Source organism: Eschscholzia californica, unplaced genomic scaffold, assembly GCF_041429995.1.
Source record: "Eschscholzia californica isolate CP2 unplaced genomic scaffold, dmEscCali1.0.p SCAF_3, whole genome shotgun sequence".
NCBI lineage: Eukaryota > Viridiplantae > Streptophyta > Magnoliopsida > Ranunculales > Papaveraceae > Eschscholzia > Eschscholzia californica.
The window spans coordinates 61,764,817-61,782,313 of NW_028238420.1; the positions used below are offsets into that span (position 1 = coordinate 61,764,817).

The 17,497-nt window shown below is 35.6% G+C and overlaps 2 protein-coding genes across 2 annotated transcripts; one reads left to right on the plus strand and one right to left on the minus strand.

Annotated features, from left to right (window-relative positions):
- Positions 1–5,141: 5,141 nt before the first annotated feature.
- LOC147552896 (short-chain dehydrogenase TIC 32 B, chloroplastic-like) lies at positions 5,142–7,833 on the plus strand. The gene is made up of 7 exons (XM_086668861.1): positions 5,142–5,381; positions 5,471–5,702; positions 6,147–6,383; positions 6,674–6,755; positions 6,853–6,940; positions 7,259–7,305; positions 7,401–7,833. Exons 1-7 carry the CDS (start codon positions 5,258–5,260, stop codon positions 7,575–7,577), a joined length of 987 nt encoding a protein of 328 aa, XP_086524987.1. The 5' UTR covers positions 5,142–5,257; the 3' UTR covers positions 7,578–7,833.
- Positions 7,834–9,659: 1,826 nt separating this feature from the next.
- On the minus strand, positions 9,660–14,044 carry LOC147552897 (uncharacterized). Its single transcript, XM_086667456.1, has 8 exons — positions 13,659–14,044; positions 12,034–13,239; positions 11,856–11,946; positions 11,524–11,681; positions 11,372–11,423; positions 11,026–11,105; positions 10,817–10,910; positions 9,660–10,546 (listed from the first exon to the last, which is right to left on the minus strand). The coding sequence occupies exons 2-8, from the start codon at positions 13,228–13,230 to the stop codon at positions 9,966–9,968; spliced, it is 2,253 nt and encodes a 750-aa protein (XP_086523582.1). The 5' UTR covers positions 13,231–13,239; positions 13,659–14,044; the 3' UTR covers positions 9,660–9,965.
- Positions 14,045–17,497: the final 3,453 nt, after the last annotated feature.

Here is a 17,497-nt window from a genome sequence, read left to right on the forward strand (position 1 = left end):
CGGGCTTATCCATTGAATAATTAACTGAGTTAGTTTTATTACAAAAGATTATTTTATAGTGCAGAGATTTTTTTTTAATTAACTCCTATTTGGTCCCCTACTTTGTGACCAGCTTCCTTTATGACCCCCTATTTTCTGTAAATTCAAATATGACCCCCTATTTTTATGAAAATGTCCTAACTACTCTTCATTTAAATATTTTTTCAAAATAAAATTAAAAGAAAACATAAATTCCACCTCATAAAGGAAGGGTAGTTAGGACATTTTCATAAAAATAAGGGGTCATGTTTAAATTTACAGAATATAGGGGGTCATGAAGGAAGCTGGTCACAAAGTAAGGGGCCAAATAAGAATTAACTCTTTTTTTTTTCTTGATGAGATATATTTCAGAGATCTTGTGTTTCCACGTATCTGCCTCAAAAGTCCTAAAAACAACCCCAAAACCTAATAAGAAGTTGATTTTAATCTCTTTCCTTGGACATGTTGTGGTCTGTTTTGGATTTGGACATCTTGCAGCTCTTCTGGAAGAGTGCTAGGAGAAATGTTAGCCAAACCACAGTGATTATTAACAACAACGGACTCGTGTAATATTTTCCAGTCAAAACTTAAATGTGTTCGTTGAGGATTTCAATGTTTTGGGCTTAGTGCAGTCCTTATTTATTTAGTTTTGCAAGTCGGTTAAGAAAATGTGGTCCTGTTATATACGACCAAAATAATACTATATAGAATATATGTATGTGTATACTTTATAAGTTAAAAAAACAACTAAGTGATTTAAGCATCTTACTCCGTATTATGTTTAGCTAAGAAAAGAAGGGAGCACATAACTAAATAAATAAGGACATAATTACTTCAATATTGTTTGACAAGCTGGCTCATAAAATGTTGGGTTTTACATCATTTTATTTACTCGCACTAGTGCAGCGGTGCTTAACGGGCCGACCCGGCCCAACTCGATAAAAAGATATATTTCGGGTGCGTGTCGGGCCCAGACAACCTGAACTGGAATAATCCCAAGGGGAGGGCAGGTTAGCTATACTCCTGGTCCAGTATGTAGACACGCTTAAACAAAACACCTACACACATAACCTATAGATGATGGGTGGATTTGGGCTTCGTCAATAAAAATTCCTTACTGATCATGTACCAGAGTACTGGACCCGCTACCACTACCAGTTTGTTTGAACCGGAATCGATTATGGCATGATTTGACTCGTCAAACTCATAACTGGAGCACGACACTGCGTTCATCTTGTCAAGCTCTTAAATTTAGAGCCAAAAGTCGCTCGAATTCGATTCCGGATGAATAAGATATTCAAGTCTGAAGTTTGGACAAAAAACAGTTAAATTAGGGGTCAAACAATAATAAAGAAAACACCGATTTGGATCATTTTGGCAAAGCAAGCACGCCCAGATCGGACGACTCACACCCTACCTGTACCACATGACAAGATCTAACAGTCGCGCGCAACATCCTTCCTGATCTTGGTGGAATGCCACCAGGAACGTTGGATTTGGGAGGATCAATTACACGTGTTCCCCTCACGTCAGGCATGGAGTGGGACAACCCCAACTCTCCATCTAACGACCAATCACCTCATCTATTGGGCAGAATCCAGAATAGCTCCAGAGGATCATGTGTCCCCCAAATCTTTTAGTAAGATCCAACACTCAAGAATGTTGCCGACCAAAATCATATTATAACTAACTCTTTTTCAAGAGATGTGCCTCTAAAACCCAAGAGATGTGTCCTTAATGTATTTATAAAATTGATTCCTATATAAAGAACCCAAATCATCTAAATCTGATTCCAATTCATTCGCTTCTGAATTCAGTAATCTCAAGAGTGTCCGGAATATAATTTCAAGAAGTTGAAAGAAGGATTCCAGTATATGATATTCACCGACCCTATTACCATAAAAGAAGTTGGAGATGCGGAGTAGGAAAAAAGCACGGATAAGGAAAAAAAAGTTCATTAACTCAAGATATCATAAAAGAGTAGATTTCTCTGTTCCCATTGAATGGATTCATAAACCCTATTTATAATCGTAATTGAATTATTACAATATACGATGAATAGTCAATCTAAGAAAATAAAATATATTGTACATGGTACTATATGTAGTCAAAACGCAGTCGCATCTAATGCAAATTTTACTTTTATTTTCTCCAACATCTGAATATAACTCCGTTTGGATTTTGAAATAATGATTACATATAAATTCTGGAAATGCCAATTTTACTTTTATTTTCTGTTCATCAAATTGTATATGTTTTTTCCCATATTTGTAAGAAATACAAGAACATCTCCAATGCAAAACTCAATCTTAGAAATTCGGAGTGCCACATATATTTTTTGAGTTTTTCTTAAAAAATTATCTCTAATGCAAACCTCAACTGAGATCTCAAAGATGATGTGTCGACTGCCGAGGGTGGGAAAGCAACCTCTTGAAATATTTCTAATTGTTCAACTTATCAATATTTAAATTTTAACCAATAGAAATCAAGTCTTTTGGTATGTTTCCAAAATAACTAATTATTTTTTTTACAAAAATAACAATGCCACTTAGGTAAAATAAGTTTAGATTTTTGTATTGGAGATGAACTAAGGATCTCTATTTTCGCCACCTAAGAGCATCTCCAATATAACATTCAATCTTAGGAACTCCGAGTGCCACATATGATTTTTACAATTTTATCTTAAAAACTTTTTCCAATGCAACACTCTATTTGGATCTCTAAGACGACGTGTCGAGGGTGGAATAGAGATATCTCAAGAGGACACTCTGTTTCTAATTTGTCCTCTTGAGATATCTCTAAGGCCGCAGCTTTGGGGAATAAAGAAAAAACTCCGGGACATAAAAACTTAGTCAATCAACCCCACAATTTTTAGCCTATAAATTTACTAAGTTGTCTCTTGCCTCCTAATCTTCATTTCCCGTTCAACCCCACAATTTTCTACCACCTTCACCATACTTCTTGTCCAAAAATTTACTGAAGTCCCATAGATAATAATACCCACTTTGGAAACAACTTACAAATACTAGTTAATCATAGTTGTAGGAGGTCAAGAGTTGGTAGCCTAAGTGGTTCTAAGGTGTTGACATAAACTCCAGAAATCCCTGGAGGTCCCAGGTTCGAATCGGATAGAAGGTGGAATCTTCGGTTATTTGAATTGGGATTATTAGGGTGTAAATAATGTTGTTGGGCTTTAGGCCATGTCTTGTTGGGCTATAGGCCCGGTTCTGTTAGTGTTTGAGTGGGCGGTTATCGAGCTTATCACATCTATGATGTATCAAGTGCCAAATGTAACGACGTACGTAGATCGTAGTCGACTTCCAAAAAAAAAATATCATAGTTGTAGGAGGGTTAACCATGGCTACAAACCCATTTATATTTACAAAGGCTTGTATCATCCCTTGGATCGTTTGGTTATGATTATTAGGTTATACCCAAAGCAACAAACAAACCAAAATTAATAATTTCCCCATGGGGTCTAAAACCTTGCCCAGATTAGTTTACTGTTGAACGAGGGAATTGGATGTGAGCCATCATTGAAAGAACCTATTGAATACCTAATTCTCTCAAACTCTACTCTTGCTACTCTATTGAGCCGGTGGATTAGTAGTCCTCCATTGTTTCTCGCTTCCGGTTTGATGGGTAATGTTTTTCCATCTGTGTAGAATAAGATCCATGGGTGTCGTGAGACACGATTAAATTGACCCTAAATGCGAAGTAGACTATAATAGAGTGAAAATAAGAAAGAATTCTAAGAGTAAAATAAGATTACTTAGAATTTCTTGCAGCGTTATTCTATTTGAAACATTCCAGTTAGGATTTGTTCAATCGATTCCCAGCTGGTTTAGATATTGACTCCCATAACCCACTATTGAAATCAAGTTTCTTGTTCTCGTTTGTGTCAAAAAGAGCTTCCAACGAGTGATCCTCGAATGGAAGAATACCAACTAAGAGAGCATGAAGGAGTACTCCTGCTCCTCACATCTCCACTTTTTCTGAATAATCACCCATTTTTTGACAAGAAGTTGCAGTCACCTTGGTTGGAAGTTGTGGGGTTGAAGTAAAGTGAAGGTGAAGATGAAGATTAGGGGGTAAAAAACAACTTCGTAAATTTATTGGCTAAAAAATAAATATATCCCATAAGTCAACCTTGACTAACCAAGTCTTTATGCCCCGGAGATTTTTTTTTCCCCCAAAATCGCGGCCTATCTCCAATTGTCCAACTCATCAATAGAAATCGAGTCTTCTATATTTTTTAAATAATTATTTATTTATTTACAAAAATGACTATGACACATAAATAAATAAGATAAGTTTAGAGTTTTGCATTGGAGACGCAAAAAAATTGAAGATCTCTATCTTCGCCACCTAAGTAAATAAGAGTGTCAATTGAAACTCGACAAATAGGACGAATAGAGATTTTTTTGAGTTTTGCATTGTAGATGGTCTAAGAGCATCTCCAATGCAAAACTTAAAAAAAACTCTATTTGGCTTATGTGTTGAGTCCCAATTGAGATTCTCTTTCTTATGTGGCTAACTTGAGTGTCTCTAATTCAAGTCCTTCTCCAATGCAACACTCTAAAAAACTCTAATAGATACACATGTCACACATACATTTAATAGGAAAAAATAGTTGAGAAAGAAAGGTTTTCTATTGGTCCAAAAATTAAATTTGATGTCTAGAGATTGAGTGTCCCATTGGAGATGCTCTTAAGTGTCCTAGTCATCAAATTTAATTTTTGGACCAATAGAAAACCTTTCTTTCTCAACTATTTTTTCCTATTAAATGTATGTGTGACATGTGTATCTATTAGAGTTTTTTAGAGTGTTGCATTGGAGATGCTCTAATGCTTCCACATCATTTTAAGATCTCAATTGAGTTTTGCATTGGAGAGGTTTTATCTCAAAAAAAACTCTAAAGTCCTAGTTGGCACTTAAGATTTTAAGATTAAGTCTTGCATTGGAGATGCTCTAACGCGAAGTAATCCTCTCTTTTCTGCCAAAAAAAAAAAATGTTTTTTAAGGACCATGACTATACTGATTTTAAGATACCAAATCATTAGATAATTACATAATAGGTGGCCTTAATACACTTATAGTAGGAAAGCCCATAATTCTAATACGTCTCCTTAATCTTCGCTGATAATCTCCATTCCTTTCCCAATTCCCATCCTCTCTCTCTCTCTCTCTCTCTCTAAAGTCTCACTTTCTCTCTCTAATCTCTGTTATCACTCTCTAAATGAGAGAAACACTAAAGTACCTCACCGGCTCCGCCGGAGCTAGTGGCTTCGGCTCAAGCTCCACCGCCGACCAAGTCACTTCTACCTCCCCTGATCTTCGTTCAATCACAGCCATTATCACCGGTAAGATTGAAATTTAAACTACCCACTTCAAATTTATTATAATCGAATCAAAAAAATTTTGTTTCTTAATTTTGTGGTTTAATTGGCAGGCGCTACATCAGGAATTGGAGCAGAAACGGCTCGTGTTTTAGCCAAAAGAGGAGTGAGGTTAATACTTCCTTGTCGAAATATCAAAACAGCTGAAGAAACTCGATCAAGAATATTAATGGAATTTCCTGATTCTGAAATCATTGTCATGTATCTTGATCTTAGTTCTCTTTCTTCCGTTCCAAACTTCGTCTCGGAATTCGAGTCTCTCAATTTTCCTCTCAATCTTCTCATGTAAGTTGAAACCTTTTCCTTTCAATCTTCTCGGGCAAAGTATTAAAGTATTTTTGTAGGAAAATACTAAACGGTCCCAAAAATAAGACTGACTATAGACGGATGGTCTGGTCCGCGGGGTCTGTTAAGAGAGAAATGACACATTGAAGAGTTGGGCCGTTAATATTCGGTCGGTCGCTAGCTTCTTTTTCGAGCCTTTTGACACTCTTGTTTTAATAAAGATAGTTAATCGTGATACAAGGTCGAAACTGGACAAGGATTCATATGAAGGGCCAAAATTTTCGAGCCAACTCTATCTTTTTAAAGTGATAATTCTGTCTCTTAGAAAACTAAAATCCTTGCGAGCAATTTGCGTTTTAGGTTCAAATTTGTCGTACATTTTGAGCATGAGAATTACTTTTTTGAAAAGAACAAACTCTTATAATGTAATTGTTTCTATTTCAGAAATAATGCTGGAAAATTCTCATATGATTATGGGATGAGTGAAGACGGAATTGAAATGACTTTTGCAACAAATTATTTAGGTCACTTCTTGTTGACGAAACTATTACTAAACAAAATGATCGAAACTGCAAATCGTTCAGGCGTTGAAGGGCGTATTGTTAATGTTTCTTCAGAGACTCATAACTGGTTTTCTGGTGACGTAATTGGTTATCTCGAGCTAATTACTAAAGATAAAAGGTGAGGATAAAAAGAAACAATAGGGATAGAAAGGTTGAAAAGTGAGCATAAATCAAGCATGAAGATGTGGACGACCTTGATGTGACCCACTCTATTTTAGAGTGAAATAAGGGGGGGCCAAATCATGTCATCTGCCTAGCATTTGTGCCAAGATTCAACCTACTTTTCCAAAACCATATTATTTTTGTTAACATTATATTAATATGTTAGTAATATATTTATTGATATATTATTATTAATTGATTTTGAAACTTTTGTTGGTCAAAATTTGACTTGATTTGGGTCAAAAGCCAATACGATGCCGCACGTGCATATGCTCTCTCGAAGCTTGCAAATGTCTTACACACAAAGGAACTGGCAGAGAGATTGAAGGTATCTTCTCTATTAAAATACTAATCATAATTAAAGATGAATTTTGTTTTTTATTAACTAATTTATTAGTATATGTTTTGATTTTGTGTTTTTGTAGAAGGTGGATGCAAACGTGACAGCAAATTGTGTCCATCCAGGAATTGTTAAAACAAAACTTAATAGAGAGCGAGAAGGTTTTCTTTTAGGTATATGATATGCTCAAATTTAATCGTTGTTCAAGTACTGTTTACTCTTTGTTCTTTTAGTCAGATATGAAATCTGAGTCAATTTTTGTGTTGCCTGCAAATAAATTTTTAAACTTTTGTTTCTATCTGATTTGTTTGAATGATTGGCCGATATACACACTTTATGTTTTTTTTTGTTAAAGGGATATACACACTTTATGTTGATATGCACACTTTAGGTTAATGATATGCTCAAAAAATTTTAAATTTTTAAACGAGACGACTCAAATCAGACAAAAGTCATTTATGTTGTTCTGATACACACACTTTAACTTTCAGATTTGTTATTCTTCTTGGCTTCGAAGCTCATCAAAACAATACCTCAGGTAAATTTGTGGATAAACAAAAAGAAATTACTTATGTTCTTTCTCTATGAACTGTGATTCCTAAACGCAATATTTTTATAATATATGTGTATTAGGGTGCTGCAACTACATGTTATGTTGCAACTGATCCAAGGCTGAATGGGATAAGTGGGAAATACTTCTCAGATTGCAATGAAGCATCAAATTCACAACTTGGGTCCGACTTGAGTGAAGCTGCCCGTCTATGGTCGTTTTCTGAATCAATAACGTCTGAAAAAGTGGACAAAGCTTGATCTTAATCTTACTGTCTTATGAATCAATAAACTATGTATAGTTTTAGTTGTGAAATAATAATAGTTTGGAGTGGATAGAAGAATAGAGTCAACTTGACAGTTGGTATATAAATATTTTGTGGGATTGTGGGAGTATATTAGTATAATGTTATAGTTTAGTGATATGGTGAAAGTTATTGGAAGATTCCTAAGTTAGGACAAGTTTCTTTGTTTGTTTGTTTAAAACAAAAATTTGGAGTTTAGAGGTGTTAATTTAGTGGTTGGTTTGGTTGTTAAGAAAATTTTGTCCCTCTTCTCTTCTTTCTCTCTCTTATAATTGGGTATCATGCATGTGTTAACCATGTTAGCATAGATGAGTGATGAAAAGATGAAGAAATGAGAAAAATAGGTTAAGGGGCCTACTAACATGCTAGCATTGTGGGGTCCCTTTTATGAGTAGCTAGTCATTTTGTGTTTTATCCAAGGAAAATCTTTTATGCTTATACTTTTTATTTGTACCCTAATATAGACTACAAAATTGAATATATAATTTGTAGACTCTCTAAAAAAATGTTACTGAATGAACTAGATATTACAAGTCTTTAGCTCACCTTCTCATAAAAAAAAAGTCTTTAGCTCACCTTACATGTATCGAGGGAGAATAATAAAACTATAACATAAAAGAGGTCAAGTAACAATCATTGACTCCTACGCATACACTTGATTCTTTCTAAGATTACAGTTTAGTTACATTATCCATATATTTTATCACCGGCCTCCCTCCCCCAACCTATAAGATAATAATGAACCAGTGAAAAAATGAGTTTAGGAGAACAAATTGTTATTTCGAGTTTGTATTTAGAAATATAGAAGTCGTTGTGAATCTTACTCAAAGTCTTATCGTACTACATATTTTTAAGACAATTAATAGAATGTATATAGACAATAATTTATATACATAGTCAACACTTCATGGTGCAGTGGTTGGACACTCACTCTGCAATTTTGAAGTTCTAGGTTCTCGATCCCATGGAAATGGAGATTTCTTCCTTTCATTCAAAACGAAAAATAAAACTGACATGAGAGAGGAAGCCAAGAATAGCTTACTTTGCAAACTACTCTATTGGGGAGTACAGAGTTTGCCCCAGCCTTTGGGGTGCTCCAAGTGGAGCTGAAATTGAGACCTTTTTATGTATTTTGTGACTCTGGTGGCAACTAGATCAACCCGCCATTGTATTAAGAGAAAATCCTTTCGAAGTTCAATATGACTCTTTTGGTAGTTCATTTCAACTTAAACTGTTTTTTTTTTTTTTTTTGAGAAAATAATGCAAACTTATTTATCCGACTTAGATCCCTAATAACGTTGCATCACAAAACAACCACTTTTGTAGCTTTCAGCCTTGATTAACTCTAGGTATGGGAGCTGCAAAATATAAACATCTGCAATTGTAGAATCAAATTTGGCGCGCGAGAAACTAGTATAATTACCTTAAACATATGTGATTCTTAATTTTGTTGTGTCATATGACATAAGGGTTGGAGGCCGGTGGATCTTCACAGAGTGAGTTTGAATAGGTTTGTCTTAAGACGGTTGTCTGCCGTTAATTCTTTCCTATATTTTTATTGGTAAATCCCACTTTAACTTGCTGACCTTCTCACATAAGATGGCATTAACATCTTATTATAATTGAACATCATCCTCATCATTGTCACATAACTTCAAGAATATATATATATATAAAATAGTTAAATTCTAACAAACTTGACTCGGCAAGGCAGCAGCATCCGCAAATTGGAACTCCTTGCTTGCGGCCAGCGTTTGACAAATTTTGTGCCCGGGACACGGCCCTTGGAAGAGACAAGAGGTGAGTTGTTGGCATTCAGTGGAACCCAAATAACTATTTTCTTAGTATAGGTTTGTAGACTTTTCTAAGGAAGTTCGAACAGATCCAGAACGCCACAAACAAGGTTCTAGACCACTCTAGCCGAGGGTGTTTGGCTGAACCCCAAACACTTGGGGGATGCGGGTTTTGACTTCATAGATCATAATCAAGTGAGCCTTCTACCTCCACTAATCTGTCACTCCCTTTTTCCAGACAAGTGTTGATGAAATTGAAAGCTCTGTACATTTTATATAATCTATTTTCATGTTTTATGCTGACTGAACAAATAAAAGAATTGTATATACCCATACATACCCGACATTTGAACTCCCAGACTAACGAACACCACCACACTCTGTTAAGGGGCGACCGAGATTATGCTACCAGCCATGGAAGATGGAATCCGGAAGTCCATCTCTAACGCCACCAAAACTTGTAATTCACAAACCACCCCTACTAATTTCTTGATTCCCCTATAAAGGAAAATGGGGATTAGCTCTGAAGACTTGACAGAATTCAGGCAACTTTATCGATGTACTGGTAATCCATAATTCTGGAAAGATCGGATCTTTCCGTCCCAGCCAGCAGTTACCATCACTAAACACCACGCATGAGGTGAAGTTATCGTGCTCTGACATGAATTTTTCAAGAATCTGTGTTGAGATTTACACAATACAGAAGCCACCACCAATGAGTTTTTAGGGGGCAGCTTCTCCTCTGGCCATGTTGCAGATCCCTTGGACTGAGCTTCCGATAAGCACCCTGGGCTCAGAGAGAATCGATCTGGAGAAGGCGAAGGTGGACAACCATTTGAAAATTTCTCATCCAGATGCTGCAATCTGTTCTCTGAGGCTCCTCCTTCTGTGTTTGAAATGACCGAGTTTCCAGATCTCAACCCACACCATGGTATCGCAACTGACACATTACTAGAGAAGAAGCGTTCGCAAGACCAAATGTTCTTCGGTTGGGAATCTGCAGGTCGATCATCACTACTGCTATTACTACTGTAGTTCCATACGTAAACATTAGAATCTTCACTTGCCGAAATAATATGCTTCCCATCCAACGTGAACGATGCAGATGCCTGGCTTCCTGAACTTCGAGGTCCTGGGGAAATGGATCTAATATGTCAATAAACCTCAACAAGTATATGAAATGATCTTTTAAGAAAAAGAATCGTCGGTCTAATGGTCCCTTAAGCTTTCATATAGCGGTAACTACTAAACATGACTTTGGAATCTTGGACGCCCCAAAGATCCTTGTGCAACATCCTAGATTTGCACTAATATGATTTTGATCCTCCAATCATTTCGGATGCTAGTTTGGGAGCAATAAATTCATAAATGTAACCCAAGTTAAGTTAATCTAACCACAGACCTTTGTATTTGCAGACCACTTTAACTCCATCAAGAACTCTGATTTGTGAGTCAGCAGAAGTAACCATTACTTTGCTCAACTCATTCGGGCAAAACTGGAAAGCCACCATAAAAAACAAGAAAGATGAGAGAAAGAACAGGAGTATGTGGCTTTTCTGAACAGGTTAAGGCACAAGGAAGAAAAACAGTTAAAAGGAGAAGTATGAACACCTGAAATCCAGTTATTCTATTGCCAGGGAACTTCTTTTTGCCCTCCAGGAATACTCGAGCATCTGGTTGAAGATGGTTATCTGAACCATGCAAAATCAAAATCAGATGGATGAAATCAAGGCTTTATGCTGCTTTTAGAAAAGTTAGATATAAACTCCGCTAGAATAGAAAGATGGGTAAAGAGTATCAACTATCAAGCATATATCCCCAATTTAAAGGACAATTTTTACAGATACAATTATTTGAATCAACAAAGCATATCATAGTAATTGTTTCTAAAGCGTTACTACCGGGAAAACTGCAATTTGCATTTGAAAACGAAGAAGTGATTCTCAGCCAAAAGTACCTGATATATTGTAGAAATGGCAAGTACCGCTCATGGAACCAAATATTCCTCCCTGCACACGACATAACATGATAGCACCATTGAAATAGTCTTTTAAGATGAATAAGCAAGATTTTCATTCCACAATCTGACGAAGAAGAAAATCATCCAACCTGTCCATCAGGGCGATAGCAAACAGCCGTAACTATTTCGTTTATGTCAATCCAATCAACAACTCGGCAACCAGAGATTGCCCAGATGCGAACTTTTCCATCTAATGAGCCACTGACAAAAAAATCATCATCCATTGGGTTGAACTGAACACTAGTTACTGTTCCCAAAAACAAGTAAAACCAATTAGGAATAAACCTAGGATTCTATCTTCTCTTATAAACTGTAACTCGAAACGTAAGTTGGGTTCATAATAATTTTTTTAGTTGCGCAATCTCTGCTTTCCAAATCAAAGACGATAAAAGGAAAATGAAACTAGTAGCAAAGGATTTACCATAATCATTATGGAAGAAGACTTTGAGGCATTGATCGAATCCCACTTGCCACAAGCGAACAGTTTTATCAACAGAGGATGAGAGAAGATGCTGCAGAAATGAACAAACATAATTAAACGAGCACTAAAATGAATTAGTTCAACGAAGCCTAGTTATATTTTTGGAATATCTAACTACCTTGTTCTTCGACCAAGAAAGGTCCAAGATCTCGCTATTATGTCCATGGAACTCATGAAGTGGTTTCTCTGAAATGCGGATAACTTTTGGTGGAAAAACAATACAAGCTGACTCTGATGACTTTCTCAAGCTCTTGAATATACTGATTTTCTCTTTCGCTGCAAAGAGAGGTGCCAATTCAGAGAAATGATTCACTGTGAAGTACACACACGAAGGGTCGATATCAGGAATTTCACATTCAATTGATCTCTCACTCTCCACGACCTGCCACACACGAACAACCCCATCTTCCCCAGCACTTGCCAGATACTGCCCGTCCAAACTGAACTTCATAGTCAATATCGAACCTTTATGAGCATGAATCTCTTGTCCCATATAGAGAGCTGATATCTCTTTCAAACGCTTCCTAAATGGACGGACTCTAACTCTTCTGGCTTTTGATCTTAGAGATGAATCAGAATTGGTTGACTTCAATTTTCCACTTCTCTTTCGGTTAGCCAGAATTCCAGCCAAAATACATAATCTCTTTAACCAGCTTTTCTTAACTCTCTTTCTCGTTTCCGCTGCAGTTCTAAATAGCTCTTCCTCAACGTCTCTCTGCATTAACCGCTGTATCGAAGGGGATAACCCTAGAATACGCTGAAACTCTTCAAATGTAACCAATCTGTTTGAACTAACTTCACGCAGTTGATTAAGCATACCATCCTCGTCTAACTCGTCTACTATATATTCTGTTCCATCATCCAAATTCCTAATTCGAAAGACAATATTTTCCTCAACAGCTCTATTTGATGATAAGTCTATAGTTTCACTCGACCAACAAGACAACGATGATCTACTTGACAAAAACCCGCCTTCAAAATCAGAATTGCGGAGAACAGCTCCACTGTTTTCATTAATTCTATCAGTTTCGATTGGGAATTTTGCCCCAGGTCCATCATCAGAGTCTTCCTTCCTGATTTGATCTGGGTCTAAACCCATCAATCTAATAAATTTGTCACGTCGCTCATTTACACTTTCAGGATTTTCAACCCAAATTTCGTACCGTGAACTACCCGAAACCCAATTATCTATAACAGGATTAGGATAAAGATCATATTTTTCGAGACAATCAGAACCCGAATCAGAAATAGAAGTAATTTCTTCGCGGGTATCAAAGAAATGATCTTCTTCTTCATCACTGTTACGACTCCCCATTAATTATTTCTGCCACAGTTTAATCCATCAGAATATCAATCTTTTAAAAGCCCTAGAAATTATTCTTACAACTCCATTGAAGAAATGTGAAATAATTATAAGGGTAAGTAAAAAAACAAACAGAAACCCAGAAATCAAGAACACCTATCTGATCAGCAAGTATATAAACAAACAATATAAAAACATTAGACTAGCATACACAAATCCCAAGTCTGTGATATTCAAAGACTAATCGAAATCCATGAGTTTTTTTGTATAAAGAAATAAATCTAACTAAACCTAACCCAGTCAACAACAAATCGAATTATAACAATTAAGAACAATGGGTATTTAAGAAGATGAAAAATTCAGTCATACCCACATTAGAAAAATTGAAAATTGAAAAGATTAAACAAAAGTGTAGGCTTAATAGGATGTAATTTTCTCACCTGGGGGGTACTTGCATGAAACTCTGTTATAAACAATAAACGACCCATTCATCCATGATTTTCTCTCTACTTTCTCTCTCTTCTGAGAATCAAAAGAAGAAGAAGTAAAGGAAATCAAATTATTAAAATCAAACGAGAAAAATGAAATTGAATTAAAAAAAGTGAAGGGGAAAAAATATTCGAAGAAGGAATGGTAATCGAGAAAGAAGATTTGGGGGTTGTGTTTAATTAGGGAGGGATTTGGGCGGTATTATAATCCGGGTCCATTTTCTTCTCCACCTGATAATCTCTGCAAAAAAGTCATACCAAAGTGCGCATCATCATGGTGTAGAATTACTATTTTATCCCTGATCCTCCTACTTTATTATGTCGGTATGTCTCTTCCTAAAAATCGCGGCTATTGTTGGACCAAAAATAGTCCCTACCCAAAAATATTCAAAAATGATAGTTTGTCACGCCACTGTCTCGGTTGAATCCTGACTAACGTGATCTCATACGATTTTAAAAAAGTATATTTTTAATCTTCTCTGGCCACACACTATTACACATTGAGATTCGACTAGGATTGTGGTCGATGAGAGTATCAGTTTTGAATTCAAAGACAAGAAAAGCTTGTCACTTACAAATTCATACAGTCAATGTGCGCTCTAAGAATGACAGGTATGTAGTGTTTGTGTGTTTCCTCAATCAAAATCTGAAATATAATTTGAAGTCTGCCGAATTTGAGAATGTTTGTATCTGTCTGATTTTTGAATTGGTTAGTTAAGTTTAAGTTCAATAAATAAAGTAGAGATAAGAGTAGATAGGCTTTCAAGTTCAATTGGATGGCCCTCACGATTTTTATATAGTTTTTAGGGTCCAATATATCTTAATTGACAGTTATAGTGCTCATCCAAATCAATACTAATATATTGCATATTATATTCATGGCGTATCAATTTCATTCAAAGGTAATCACACCTCAAATCCAACCTTAAAAAAAAGATTGATCAGAATCAACCGATTTACATCAAAAGAGTCATATTCATATGATTGAAAGAAAAAAAAAATGACCGAGCACCCGCCTAGTTAAAAGAAGTAGATCCAACTCAAATCTTATAATGGTTCAAACTCTGATTTTTGCAACTCAAATCTAATGATGCAGATCAGGTAAGGATAGATAATCATATAAATTCCAGTGATACGGAAGATTAGCTTCCATTTGCATATTTATTAATCTAAGCAAAGTACACTTATAAAGATCAATAATTTAATAACGTTGTATTATTTCATTTTGATATTATCTTATGAAATTTGGAAATTTACACGAAACATGGATCGATAAATTACAAGTTTTTTTAAGGGCTCGACAACAGTCTTCCCTTTGTATATAGTAGTCATTGAGATTTGATACCCCAATAATTCCCACATTGTTTGTCTATGGATCTAAAAGCATCTATCTAATATTTTAAAAAAGATAATCGTGTACTTTTAATTTAATATACTATGTAATATGTACCTTAAGTAAGTTAATTAAATGAATGAATAGTTTAATAACCGTTTGTACCTACTTAAAAAAAACCAGTAGCAACTCCAAGGGTCTGTATTCGAGTGTTCATCGATCTTCTTATCTCTTTGCTTATGTTGTTATATATTTTCTTTGAGACAAAATAAAAAATTATCGACAGTGGACGTAATATAATCTTTATGATGTATCAATGTCTTGTAACGACTACCGATTATAATTGATTTCTCAAAAGAAAAGAAAAAGGGAAATGCTAAATGTAAAAAAGATTTTTGACATTCAGAAGAATCAATGGAGAAGTTGAGAATAGAGTAATGTATCCGCCATTAAAGAGGTTGTGAAAATTTTGTTGCAAGAGTTAGGCGAGGATTATAGTAGAGAAGGTCTCAAGATAACACCGCTTCATGTGGTGGTGGTGGTAGAAGAGGGAGGAAATTTAGTATTTTATTAGTCAATTTTTTAGAGAAGTTCATTGTTCCAGTAGAGGGAAGACCCCCGGATTCATGTCTTCGTTTCTAAATAAACGTTATTTTCTTTGTTGGTCTTTAGAGTCTGTTTTGTTGATCTTTAGGATCTATTTGTTGTTTGTGTTCTTAGTCAGGTTTGAGTGTTTGATCATGGACAACCATTGGGTATTTCTTCAACAACTTACAACTATCTCCACCGATGTACCGGAATCAGTCACGGTTGACGGCAAGAAGAGAAGAAGGTGGAAGAAGCAACAGTTATAAAACTACCCAAAAATCATTATGGTTAGTGGTGACGGTACCAGAAAAGTAGCCGTTAGATCAGGCAGCTCTAGAGGCACTCCAAGTGGAGATAAATTGACTTGTTTGTCTGTTTTGGTTGTCTTTTGTTTTTCAACTTCATGATGTAATTCTCATTAGCCTTTTGGCCTATAAATGAAGTTTGATTTCAAAAAAAAAAAAAAAAAAAATTTAACAAAATCTCTGACGTGATGAGTCATACTGGTAAAAGAACGGTATAGATCAAAGTCAAACTTTGAAAAAACAACTTTTAATGAAAACGAGTCATTAAGTCAAACATTTTGTCGTTGCAGCTCTCCCGAAAAAAACAATAGAAGTGGGGGCCCACCGCACTTGGGTGTCCCATGGCCCATGGGCCCAAGTCAAAAGCGTATCTTTGACCAAAAATCAAAGGAACTCCCCAGTAACCTTGTTTAAGGTTCACCAGGCCATTTGAAAATTTTGTAGTGGGGGAAGGTGGGTTAGGTGCCGAAGGAAGAGTCTGCCTTTTGACTCCAATTTTTTATATTTGAATCCTTATTTTTATCTATTTTGAATATGTAGTCTAGGTTGGGCCAAGGTATTCACCCACTTTGTATTTCCTTTTTTTTTTTTTTTTTTTTTTTGTTGAAATTGTATTTCCTTTTTTTTAGAAATGACTCCATCCCATTGATAAAACCCTTGTTTATTTCACTAGAACATATATATTTTATGTACATCTTCCTTTTAAGTGTGTGATGATGGTTGTTTCTCCAAGGACTAAATGCCTACTTATATTAGTATATAACTTTTTTTTTTTTTTTGTTGAACATATTAGTATATAACTTGATGGAAGATGAAATACACATTCAACTGCCATGATACAACATGCAATGTTGGGAAATTAACCTTCGTAAATATGACTATCAATGTGAACGCTATAGATCGTTTACAAAAATATAAAAAGATCATCAAACTATAATTGCATATACTTTATTTAATTACTACCCATATATTACATGCTAATCTTGAGGTTCTTATGACTCAACCCCACAATCTCTCAGAGGGATGTACAACTATCGTCGGCCTACAACCTGTGCTAGTTTATGAGAGTTGACTTGAGATGTTCTATAGGCCCGCCCGTTATCGGTAATGACTCAAAATGAGAGGCACCCTTAAAATTCCCATGTAGCAAAATTTTGTGGGACTGCATTATATAGATAGCCTTTGGCAACAACAACATGGACGCCTTTAAATTTTGTAGATCTGCTGAACCATATATCTCTCAGAACAAGGGCTGCCCATAAGCAGCTTAAGCTTGCAGTCAGTAGGAAGCCTATAGGCACCACCAATATTGAGATTTCATCACTACACATCATTTTGAGTAGTTTGAGGGTTTGAACTATGCGGACGAATAATTTACACAAATGTTTCAACAAAAAAAAAAAAAAAAAAAAAATTTACACAAATGATGGAAAACTGGACAATTGTGTTAAATATTCACTCACTTTACGTATTTCTAATTAATTTTGAGTTGGATTTGTAGGTCGAGTTAATCCAGTAAGTCACTCTTGACTCTGGCACAAGTCAGTCTATTTGTTTTCTTTTTC